Source organism: Charadrius vociferus, unplaced genomic scaffold (genome assembly GCF_000708025.1).
Source record: "Charadrius vociferus isolate BGI_N301 unplaced genomic scaffold, ASM70802v2 scaffold629, whole genome shotgun sequence".
NCBI classification, from domain to species: Eukaryota; Metazoa; Chordata; class Aves; order Charadriiformes; family Charadriidae; genus Charadrius; species Charadrius vociferus.
In genome coordinates, this window is record NW_009650184.1 from 18,686 (window position 1) to 31,552 (window position 12,867).

General features: G+C 36.6%; 1 protein-coding gene across 1 annotated transcript in view; it reads left to right on the plus strand.

Moving 5' to 3' along the window:
• The window catches only part of ATP9B (ATPase, class II, type 9B), a gene marked incomplete at its 5' end in the record, with an annotated part of 136,298 nt that overhangs the window by 17,018 nt on the left and 106,413 nt on the right, over positions 1–12,867 (plus strand). The window contains one exon of the mRNA XM_009892792.1: positions 9–60. Within this exon, the coding sequence (XP_009891094.1) occupies positions 9–60 (52 nt within the window). The remainder of the gene's footprint in view (positions 1–8; positions 61–12,867) is intronic.

The window sequence follows — 12,867 nt, forward strand, 5'->3', positions numbered from 1 at the left end:
CTCCATAGAATCAACGTATCCCATCTGACATGGTGTTTCTCAGAACATCGGAAAAAACTGGTATGTTTTGATAATTCAAATTGGTTATGTGATAATTTTCTAGTTGCTGTAAAATTTTAGATTGTACATTGTGCCAATTTGAAGTGATCAACTAGATTAAAGGTAGATCATCAGATTAATGGGAGAGGATCTATATGTGAGAAATACACTGTGCTTGGACTGTAAAACAGGAGAAATCTTACTGTGAACATGATGCCTTTCTAGATATGTTCCTGTACATAGATATTTTTTTTTATTAATTGCTATAACAAAATATTTAGGTAAAGCAAATATTAAGGCTACTTTATATATAAAAGACTGTACTTCTTTCATATGACTTGACAGTATTTTTAAATGATTTATGACTAATCATTATCCTGCAACACATTTGAATGTCATCTGATTGTATTTCAGTTAAATTGAAAAGAACTGAAATCTGAACCTACTAATATGTGATTATTTTTTTGAAATCTATTACAATAATCTAAAAAATGGAAATAGCTGATTTTTTTTTTTTATATATATACTTAGAAATAATACTGCCTTTTTGGTCAGTCAAAAGAAAAAAAAACCCAACAATTTTCTTGAAAGAGAAAGAAAAGTACTTCTCATTAGCTCTATTTCTCTTCACATGGTGATAGGGGAGTACTCCTAATCTTTGAGAAACAAATATTTCCTTTATAGGAACCCTATAAATTATAGCTGTTTTGATTAAAGTTTAGGAATTACTATTGGATGCCCCCCATATAACTCAAATGAGTTTCCCTCCTTTATATTACCATTTCTCTTCAGATCCTGAAGAACTGTCTGAAATTTGTCACAGCACTAAATTTCACAAAGCTAATAGCTGTGATAGTGGTAAACCCTGTATTAGTGGCACTTAGTATTTCACTGTGGCACTGGAGTTATATCATATATTTCAGATAAAAGGCTAAATTCACAGAGATCATTTGCAAGAAAAGAAAAAAATATTTGATAGCCTACAGAGCACTACTAGAGCTATATATTTGCTAAAAGAAGAAGAAATTACTGTATAGTTACTGTGCCTTGCTAATGACTTTCAAATGCTGATTAGATGCACTAGATCATCCCTAACTGGTCTGGACTGACAAAGTTTCCTAATAGCCTGTATATAATCTCCATCTTGGTTAACCACCCTCTGGTTCAGGATACACGGGCTTTTCTTTTTCTTCCCTCCCACAGTACCACTTTTTGTTAAAATGCGTAATGTCTCTTGACAAATCTCTTGGATCCAGTGTGATTATAAAAGGAATTATATTGTTTCTTTTTGCAATGTCATCTTTTCCTACTAACTGTTTCAGCTGAAGTCACAGCTCTTAGAAAAGCAGAAAGTAGGAGGACTTCTGCACCTGTAGAATTACTTTAAACTCGGCTGCTTGCATGCGATGTGTAAGTGGTAGAAGGTCAATGTGTGATGATCCAAAATTTTCCTAGCCTTTACTAGCTATGTTGGATTGGGTGTTGCATATGTAGGCATTTGGAAGCAGTCATCATCTGCTCTAGCAGGGTTATGTATCAGTTGTAATTTCTTTAAGTGATGTGCGCACAGTAGAAATGTGTGGGGAACTCCAAATGTAGTGTTTGCTCATATATCAAGAAGTAGGAGTATCAAGAACGGTTCGTCTGGCGAGAGCTCACTTGCTGTCCTTAATTAGGATTCTTGCAGCAGTTTACATCAGATTCATTTGCCACTGCTGGAGTAAATGAACAAGAACAAGATGAGACAGTTGTCTAGCTTGCAACAAAACAAGTTCTTAAATTATGTATTTTGAATATCTGCACTATGGCATGTTTTTCTCCCTGTTAATTCTTAAATAGCTGGATTCTGTTTGTGAGGTTATAAGACACTGTGCAGTCTTCCTTCCCTGTGGTACCATTAGTTGAAGGATGGGGCACAGCTATGGCTGTCAGAGAACAATATAGGCCAGAAATGCATCTGCACGGGATAGCTCTGTCTCTTGATTGGAATATATATGAATAGTAAATCTAGAAGGACCACAGTTAATATCAGTTAAACTATCTCTTTGTCAGGATATAGATGGGAGTGGAACAGAGTGAATCCCTATGTCAGAAATGGGTGAAGAAAATATTTTTAAAGTAAAATTCATCAAGTCTACTTCAGTGTTCAGTGTTTTCAGCTTTCTTAGATGTCATAATTAAAATTTTCCTTTAATTTTCCTTTAAGAAGCTTCATTAAATTGCTATGTAGAAAATAAAGCTACTTATTTTAGAAGTTTATCATGCTGTAACAATAAACTTTCTGTAATTGATATTAAAAAATGCTTGTGAGCACTTGGAAAAAGTTGTGTACCTACTGTGTAAATGTTCGTTATAATGCAAAGTAACTAAAGAGCAAATTGAGCAAAATCTTCCCAGAATTCTTATATAAACTTTTTTATATACACTTCTGCTATGCATGGAATGTGATTTTTAACATTGAAAATGCACTGTCTATAAGCATGCAACAAGTTAAATAGTTATATTGTTGTTGCATCTCTCTAAAACGAAAACAAACCCACAAAAAATATATTCCCCTGAAGTTCAAGCATATGGCAGTAATAGTTTTTTGACTAGAGTGAACACTTACATCTGTAATTGTTTCTTCTTGGATGTTGGAGTTTTGACTGATTTATGGTTTAATTTATAGTTGACATTTTAAGTACTTTGTAAAACACATTAGTTTTTGCAAGGTTTTATGTTCTATATGTAATTTTATTTTATCTTCTGTGTGATAAAACAGTTTAACTATAACTTGTTACTATAAATCCATAAAGAGTAAAGCAAAGAGTTTGAACTAATCTTAAAATCCACCCACCCTATAAGCTTCTTTTGGGGCAAAGTACTAATTTCCAGCTTCACGCTACGTATTAATGTAGTGTGCAGCACTGCAATAACCTATATCTTCAGTCAAAAAAGAAGCAGTTTGAATTATAAATGTGTCATTTACAAAGTTCAGCCTAAAAGTGTTCTGGGTTCTTTTTGTGCAAGTGTGGCACCATGGAAGAAATGAGACAGTGGTGTTTGCTTTTCTTCCCCTTCCACTTCCTACCTACTCACCCCCCAAATGCACTTTTAGGAATGTCTAGTTGTTTAGGATACTTTTAACTCTACATAATAGAAGCTGAATTTCAGGGAATCAAGTTTATTTTGATAAAACTGAATTCTTAATAAATGGCTTTTTATTTTATCAGATACATTGTCTTTTAGCTAGAATGATGTCTTCAAGTCATTATATCAGATTATATGATGCTAGTTGGTACATGTATCTAATTTCTAAGATTCTTGTGCTTTTTTTAGTCAGACTTTTAGAAAGGTTAGTCTAAAGACTAATGTAGGTGGGTCTTTGTAGTCATGTTTGACAGTCCATAACATTGGTATTCCTCTCTTTCATGAACAGAGGCAGCTAGATGGCTGTTCGAGTTTAGAGTTAGGATTACTTCCCAGGGGGATGGAGCAGGTGGAAATTGCTCCTCAGATGTGAATTCTTTGCTGCTGTCAGGCTCCCCATATAACAGATGTTAACAAGACCTTTATAGGCTTCAAAAATTTAAAAAAGGCAAAAACCATCTGGAATAATATTTTGGTTTTATATATATTTAAAAAGGGGGGGGAGGAAGGTTAAGGCTGTCTTCGTTTTACTCATTACGTATAGCAGAGATGACAAAAATTTGGAAGATTTGCCCTACTTATCAACCTTTCACGGAATCACAGGATGGTGAGGGTTGGAAGGGACCTCTGTAGATCATCTAGTCCAACCCCCCCACCAGAGCAGGGTCACCTACAGCAGGTTGCACAGGACGGCATCCAGGTGGGTTTTGAATGCCCGCAGTGTGGGAGACTCCACAACTCTGGGCAGCCTGTTCCAGTGCTCTGCCACCTTCAAAGTAAAGAAGTCCCTCCTCGTGTTCAGATGGAACTTCCTACGTTCAAGTTTGTGCCTGTTACCTCTTATTCTATCACTGGGCACCACTGAAAAAAGACTGTTCCCATCTACCTGGCACCCTCCCTTTAAGTATTTTTAAGTATTGATAAGATGCCGCTCAGTCGTCTTTTCTCTAGACTAAAAAGACCCAAGTCCCTCAGCCTTTCCTCATAAGAAAGATGCTCCAGTCCCCTAATCGTCTTAGTAGCTATTTGCTGTACCCTCTCCAGCAGTTGCTGCTGTTTAATCTTTCATCAGATTAAAGTAAATGTTCATGCTGAGATGTCTGCAAAAGATGGTTTAAAGGTGATTTTCATTTGGTTTATAAGCAGGCATCATGTGAAAAACAACCGACTACCTTAGTGGAAAGCTATTATACAAATGTAGGCAAGATCTGTGTTACACCAGTGGAAAGCTCCCTTACTGAAATTAAGCTAGATCCGAAGTGGTCTCTAACATAGTTTCCAGGTTCTTTTTTTAAAGTGCTCTCTATGTTTAGTTCTCTACATACTACATCAATCACAGATCAAAAGCTAGACAGGGCATTCCAGACATCATTGTATAACTTTATAATGTCCACAGGAACTGCCAGCTGAAGCAGGTGTTAGCTCAGCATTATGAGAATATTATTAAGAAAGTAGGCTTGTAACAGACAGAAGGAAAATGTCAAAGATAAACTTTTTCCTTCTCTAAGCCAAAATCCTTGTCCTCCACCTTGGTTGTGCCTTGGTTCAGTGACTGGCTTCTGATCCAGGTCAGGTACATGCTAACACACAAAGGTGTTCTGACGTGAACTGGAACTGGTCCTTCATAAATTGCTGGTGCATGTCTTTATAAAACTTAGTGTCTCTGGAATATTTGTGCTCTGTTAACTTTCAAAAGTGAAATTCTGAGAGGAATGCAAATTTGATAGGGTGGCTACACTGTCAGAAAAGAATGGATGAAGCTTAATTTTATTTTTTTTCCCTTCAAACTTTTCATTTGCCCACCTCCAGTAATTTCAGCTGCTTCTTATTAATGGGGCAAAGGCTGGCATATGCAGTGGTTGGCTCTGAGCTAAGCACGTGTTGATTTTTGCTATCGATTTTTGCTAGGTCCTAGAACAGATGACTGCTGGAGCTGACAGCTTGGCTTTTCTCTTGTTCGTGTGGCTCTTTCATCCTCTTAATTTTTCACAAAAATTCAAGGAACTTCATGTCCTTGAGATCTTTGGTCTGCCATTCTTTGTTGAAACTGGCCACAAGTTGAAAGTTACTAGGAGAAAGATGGCACAGCAGAATGATATTGTACATGGAAATAGGGCTAAACGGGCTATTTGCTAAAAAGCCTCTGCAGCTGAAATAGCCAAGGGATAACTATCTTTTGGGCTTGTGACATGCTCCATAGATGCTAGGACTTTGAAGAATTGTTTGAATTCTGTACTACAGCTAACTCTCTAGGCCTATGACAGACTAATCACAACACTGTTATGATACTGGCTTTTGTTAGTAGCTTTTTAGTAGTTAAACCCTTCTCTTTGTTCCTGAGGTCCCCTTTGTTACTAATAATGCTTCATAATGGTATGAAAAGTAGAGGTGGTGGGTTTTCTCTTCAGCCTTTTCTGGTAGAAACTGAACTCCCAAAGGTTTAAGTGGAATTGCTTTTTACTGGTTTACTTCAACTTTCCTGACCACGGTATTTGAACCTTGTACATGTGCCTTTTGCACAGAGTTAGAATTTTTGGTAGACGCTTGACTCCATGTAGAGTAGCAGCCACTGCTCCTGGAGAAAAAGTAGTTTTTCCAAGAGACAGAGTACTGCATTAAGATATTCCTCTTCTAACGAACTTGTAAAAGATTGCAAAAACTGTAAATGTAGATGTCTAGTAAAATAAAGTCCACAAAAGCATTTTAATACATCAGCTGCTCTAGACTTCTCAGCAGCTACCAAATTTGTAAAATTTGGGGTTTTTTGGTATTGTTAGGGTGATACTCTAGAGAGAGCATCTCCCACTGCTGTCAGGCATGCTGTCATGCACAAATCATCATTATCAACAAAACAGTTTTGTTACTGTATGTCTTTAAATCCAGTATATAGTAATTTACTGGTGTGGACATTCAAAAAATACTGTATGTCTACTGCTACAGCTGAGCAATGGAAGCAATAGGGAAATGGGAAATCACTTACAAATTCTCACAATCCTTTGATTGTGAAAAACCTGTAATTTCTTGCAAGGTAATGCTGGTTGCACAATTGTTACATCTGGTATTTTTCAGGCCGCATTACATTGTTTTGGTCTTACCTATGTGACTACTTTAGATTGTATCTCACAGTTGCAGAATGGTTGAGGTTGGAAGGGTTCTACGGGTATCATTTGGTCCAACACCCCTGCTCAAGCAGGGCCACCTAGAGCTGGTTGCCCAGGACCATATCTTGACAGCTTTTGAGTATCTGCAAGGAGGGAAATTCCACAGTGTCTCTGGGCAAGCTGTGCCAGACAGTTAAAAAATAATAATTCTTGTTTCCTAATGTTCAAAGGGAATCTCCTTTGTTTCAGTTTACGCCCGTTGCCTCTGGTCCTGTCACTGGGCACCACTGAAAAGAGTCTGGCTCAGTCTCTGCACCCTCCCTCCATGTATTTATCGACATTAAGAGGGTCCTTCCTGAGCCTTGTCTTCTTCAGACTGAGCAGTCCTAGCTTTCTCAGACTTTACTTATATGTGAGTCCATCATCTCTGTGGCCCTCTGTTGGATCCTCTCCACTATGCCCTCTCTTGTGCTGGGGAGCCCAGAACCGGACACAGGACTCCAGGTGTGGCCACACCAGTGCTGAGCAGAGGGGAAGGATCATCTTCCCTCAGCCTGGTGGCAATACATTGCCTAATGCAAGCCAGGATACCAGTAGCCTTTTCTGCCAGAAGGGCACGATGCTGGCTCATGCTCAACCTGGTTCTCAGAAGGACCCCCAGGTGCTTTTCTGTCAAGCTCCTTTCTAGCTGGGTGGCTCCCCAGCATATACTGGTGGGTGCAGGATTTTGCACCATTTCTTGTTGAACTTTGAGGTTCTTGTCACCTGTTTCTCCAGCCTGTCGAGGTCCCTCTGGACATCCCCCATTGCATAGATTATTTTCTTGTATTTCACTTATGGTATATTTACTCAGGCATAAATTATTAGTTGCAAACATTTATATTTTTCAGAATTGTAACAAAAAGAGCAATCTCACTTGTATTAAAATTTGTAGTTAAGGGTTTTCAGTATTCTTTACTTGTAACTTAGCAACGATGTTATGAGTGAAATGTGGGAATAAAACAGGAAAATAATTTTTCTTTTGAGGCTTTGTAGCAATTTCTGTAGCAATATAACTGCCTCAGATGTTATGTTTTTTTTTTTTAAATCGTAACCATATTACTGGCATGAACTATGCAATGAAAGTACAGGCTAAGTCATCATTCATATAGCTTGGTTTGCTGTTGGAAGGAGCTCTGAGTAAACTAGTAAAGGCTTACTCCAGAATCTACCTTCTCAAACAAAATCTGACAATTAAAGAAAAGAGTTATTTTGAAAATTATGAATTCTTAAGCGTTTCTCCAAAGAGAGTGAGCATTGTGCTGACAAGTATGTTTTACTTGTTTGAAAGGTCTAGTTTTGTAGATCTGAAAATGTAAGTATAAGTAGAATATTTATGTTCTACCCCAAACTCACTGCATGTAAAATTATAATAAAGGTGATGCAAGTAGTATTTATTAATTCTGGACAGTTAGGAATAAGTGTTCTACAAACAACTTAATTATCTATGCCCCAGCCTCTTCTGGAACTTCAGCTATTTGAAAATCAAACCAGAGGAAAAAATGTCAGTTTGGAATTTAGTTGCTTAACTGCTGTAACTTTTTATCTCTTTATAAAACCAACTACCACAAAATAAGAAGGCTGAAGGAGTTGCATTTGTCACACATTCTTGAATTTTCTATTATGTTTAGAAAACAAGCATTATAAAACCTACCTGTCTGGGAACTAAAATGCTTTGAAAATCTATTGCTATAGAGAATGATAAATGAGCAGAGTTAAGTTTTGCACATATGGCCAGATAAAAGTTTATCTTCAGGGCATGAGTAGCTGCCAACAATCTGTCCGAACTACTTTAATCTGTTTCTATACTTCAGTTCCTATTCTGCTTTTAACATTTGATTTAACTCTGGCTTGAAATGTTTTGGTATCTACTTTAAGCCGCTGAGTAATACTGATTCTGTGTGATCAGCTACTTGTTTAAGATACAGTCAGATAGTATGAGTGTTATGTGGTGGAAGGAGGCAGTCTCGGCAGGCATTAAGCTCCTAATAGTATTACTCTCGCTGTATTATTGATGTAAAATTACACAGTAAAATGTTATTAAAAGGCATGATCATATATTTTATTCCCTAAGTATTTTCTTGTATTTTTTGTGCAGACTTGGGTGGCTAGCACGCAATGCGTTTCATTAGATTTGCAGCAAAATAAGTAGTAACAAAGAAATATTTTAATAGTTATTTATTTTTAGTATGTTTGAATGTTTTGGACCTTTTCTTGTGGCATCAATGTTAATGTCTGCTTTGCATTTGGATCAGAAAGTTGATTGACTTGATTTTGATTTTTCTACTGAAATTTAAGCCAAAAAAGAAGGAAAGATAGTTTAAAAGTCCTAATTTCTGATTCCATTTCTGTTATAATGGGTGACAATTTAATGATTGTCCCATATAACTACTGCATATCTGACTATACGTTGTAAGAAGGATCCTATTCTCATAATACATTTTAAGTAAGAACCAACTTCCTAACTGTAAACCAGAATGTTTTCCTGGGAGTGCCAAATGAGCACTGTGTGTTAAGGACAGATAAATGGAAGATGCCATCTGAACTTGGTACTTAGACCAGAATAATGATTCAAATAATTGGATAGTGTTTACAAAATAGCACTTATGGAATAGTATCTGTGTTACACAATTTTCCTGTTTTAGTGGGCCCTTAGAATGGTTTGCAGTGGAGCCACTTCTGTGTTAAAAGACTCTAACCTCTGTTTGCAAAAGATTTGGTTTCATCCCTTCTACACGTCCAGTTGTGCAGCATATTTTGTATCAAAGTAGTCTGTGATGTCAGTGAAATTAGCTTGCTGTAGTAGGTTACACTAGGTAGGGTTTTTCTTCTGCTGTGTTATAATTACTTCTTCTGGAAAATATTTTCATCCTTGATTCATATGAAGGAAGATGTACTGTCTATTGCTTGTTGAGAAATATGCTTGTAATTCTAACGTATGTAGTAAATAGGACCAATATGTTGAAGATGTGAGCAAAATTGGTTTGCAAGTGACTAAGCAAGGCCGAAAATATTCTCAAGAGTCTTGGATTTTAATCTGGTGATGTGTTTGAATCATTCAGAGGAGGGCCACAAAGATGATCCAAAAGCTGGAGCGTCTGTCCTTTGAAGACAGGCTGAGACAATTGGGGTTCTTCAGCCTAGAGAAGAGAAGGCTCCAGGGAGACCTTATAGCAACCTTCTGGTACCTAAAGCGGGCCTACAGGAAAGATGGGGAGGGACTCTTTATCAGGGAGTGTAGTGATAGGATGAGGGGTAACAGTTTTAAAATGAAAGAGGGTCTGTGAGCATGGTGAGGCACTGAAACAGGCTTCCCGGATGCCTCATCCTTGAAAGTGTTCAAGGCCAGGCTGGATGGGGCTTTGAGCAACCTGTTCTAGTGGGAGTCATCCTTGCCTATGGCGGGGGGGTTGGAACTAGATGATCCTTAAGTCCCTTCCAACTCTAACCATTCTGTGATTCATGGGACAGATCCCCATAGGTTATTCCAGTACTAAATGTTAAAAAAAACTAGAAGAGCAGACTAAGCAAATGTACAAACAGGGAATAGTGTCAGTGAAAAATATTCTGGTGATTGTATAAAATGTAATGTTAAAGCTGACATCTGCCAAATACAGTACTGATTTTCATACCATTTTAAAGTGGTATTCTGGTATCCTTTACCTTCTTTTGATCTGAAAAGCAAGAATTTTTTTAGTGTTCTAAGCGTTCTGTATGGCAGAGTTTTTGATTTAGTCATTAAACTTAAGATGTAAATAATTCACACTATGTCTTTTCTGTATCGCTGGGTTTCTCCAAAAAGATTTCTAGTATACATCAGAAGAATAATGGAGCAAAGTGGTGCATCAAGTCCTATTAAATGGAAAAGATAAAATAATGCTTCTAAGTATCCTTCTGTATATCTCAAAATAATATAAATCAGTAAGTTTAAAATTTGAGAATGTGAATATGAATGTAGACATGCTTTTGTTTTTTCTTGGGACATTGTTTGCTATAGATAAGAGAATTCCATAATGTTTTTAATAAAAATAGAGTTAAAAATTCCTAAAGCGTACTGAATCAATACAGCAATTCAAAAAAGATGCAGTGTGATCAAGCTTGGATTAAAAGCATCTGTGTGCTTGTCAATAAGGAACTGTGATGAGTTTGGGGGTATCATATTGACTGTGTATTAATACATGGTATCCTATAAGACCATCAGCTGATTGTTTAGAATGTAAATGAATCTGTTGATGGATCCAGTGACTGATGGCTTAAATTCCAATTAATCAATTGCTTCATCGGTTTCTTAATTCAGATCAAATATCTCAAGTACACACAGTTCTTAAGAGAAATTAATGCTTTAAAACTAATTTAATCAGTCTTGTATAAATGCCACTACGTTTTTCAATTGCATCCTATGTGATGGCGTAGCTTAAATGTTTGGGACATTTCAGGTGTCTTGTGGTTGTTTTTTTTTTTTCCTCCTTGGAAGCTATCGTGATTGAAAGCTTCTTGTTACAGTGGTAAATGAAACTCAGTAGTCCAACATGCCATCTTGGTGCTGCTATTCATCTTGTCGTCAGTTTAAAATTTTCATGCACATAGTCACTTAAGTAATATAAATGATTTAAAAATTAAGTTGTTCATAAATGATCTGGTGTTAGGTGTGTAAAGTTGAAGTCCATTTTTCTTTTTATTTGGTATATTCTAGTAACCCATCTCTTTCAATGCTTTTGACTTAAAACAGGAGGGCTGGTAATATTAACAGACAATATATAGCTGTTTATGACACCACAGTTCCACGTGCCCTGTTTCCCAGTGACCCATCAATTAATTCATCAACACTTGACACAGGCTCTTCACTGTGACACTTATACCAGTTGATCTTAATTTGATTGCCGTTAAAACCTTCCTTTCCTGACAACTGTTGTCAATTATACAAAATAAAATCAAGTATTCATAAGTAGGCTGTAATAGGATATAGGCAGACAGATTTAATAATTCAGTTTTGCTGAGGCTTGAAAGGCATTAGTTGTAGCTGTTGTTCTCATTTGTAAAAAATTCATTGGATACAGCTCTTGAGAGAGAAGGCAGACATAATTTTATTTATTTAGATTTAACTGAGAAGAACCCAGACGTGTAGTGGTGGTTTAGCATAATCTCTGTTTAAGAACAACTGACATGAATTCTTATCAGTTACATATGATAGAAAGTAAATGCAATTTAATTTTATGGTTTTTTTTAAAGACTAATTTAAGTGCACACACTCTACAGTTGTTTTTCGATGATGCATCTGTAATAGAGTGTGGAATTCAACCCTGCATTTATGCAAACAAAAAAATACCTTTTCAAGATTGGTGTGCTTGGTCTTTAATATGTTGTAAAATATGTATATTCCTGCATATCTGCTCTATACAACTAAATTATAGTTTTTTCCCTCTGATGCATCTTCAACACGGTATGACATTAAAATGCGTGCTATGGTATATTTGAATTATACCTATAAGTTCTCTTCAATGTTTACTGGCAAGTCTCTTTTTTTAAGCTTGCTGATAATTGGCAAAAAACTTGCAAACAGAAATCTGTTAACTTTGATGTTCTCCAAGAGTAAGTTAAACACGGTTTTCAGAACATTTGTGTTGTTGATTGGCTTCTTATATACTATTTTGTACTGTGTATACTGACATTTGTAACAAATACTGTGTGTGGGTTGACTGTTAAGGCTCTGTGGAAGGGATTTCAATGTACTTGTATATATAATGGAAGCCTTTTTAAAAATAATTTCATTTGTAAGATGCTGATTACATAGGTGTAATTCAAGACAAGGTCTGCTGTAAGTGGTTGCTCAAAGCAAGAGCAGAAAAAGTGAAGGACAGAAGTGTAGAAGTATTTTTATAATGATGATCATTCACTTTGTCATTTTTTAATGCTAGTCAGAATATGTTATTCTTTATGCTTCCCCCCCCGCCCCGAATTTAGAATCCTCTCTTCCATCTCATCTTGTGACTTAGAACTTCTTTCTAGGATCCTTCTTCCAGGCTGGGAACTGGGAGTGGCAAAATGAAAATTAAGTTCTGGATACAGAACAAGTGGGGTAGTTTAGTTTCTTACAGCAAGAAAACCATCTTAATTTCATATATTGCTATTAGTCAAGAAACTTGGCCAGTCCTGGAAAGCAAGTGCTTTAAGTATTCCCACCTTTAAGCTTTCCCACCTTCACTTTGTAAAAATAAAGCCAGTAGACTTCACAATCAAGAACGAAGCAGGGAGGAAACTCTGCTTTTTCATGATGCCACTCTACCTAAATTTTTCCTTGCCATTTTCAGAATGTGATTTGCAGGGAATTTTCATGAGTTGATGCATGCATTTTGAGGTATTTGGATTCAATTATCCAGCCTTCAATTATTCAAGAGAGTAGTATTGCCTAACAGAGAACATGAGGACGTACTTGTATAACTGGTAGGGTATTCTGCTTCTGTCTGATTATTTTGGGACACTATTAGGCTACTAGGAAAAGTTCTGTTGCAGTCTCCTACTAAAGAGCCTTTGCCTAAAACATCTCTGAAAGAACAAAATA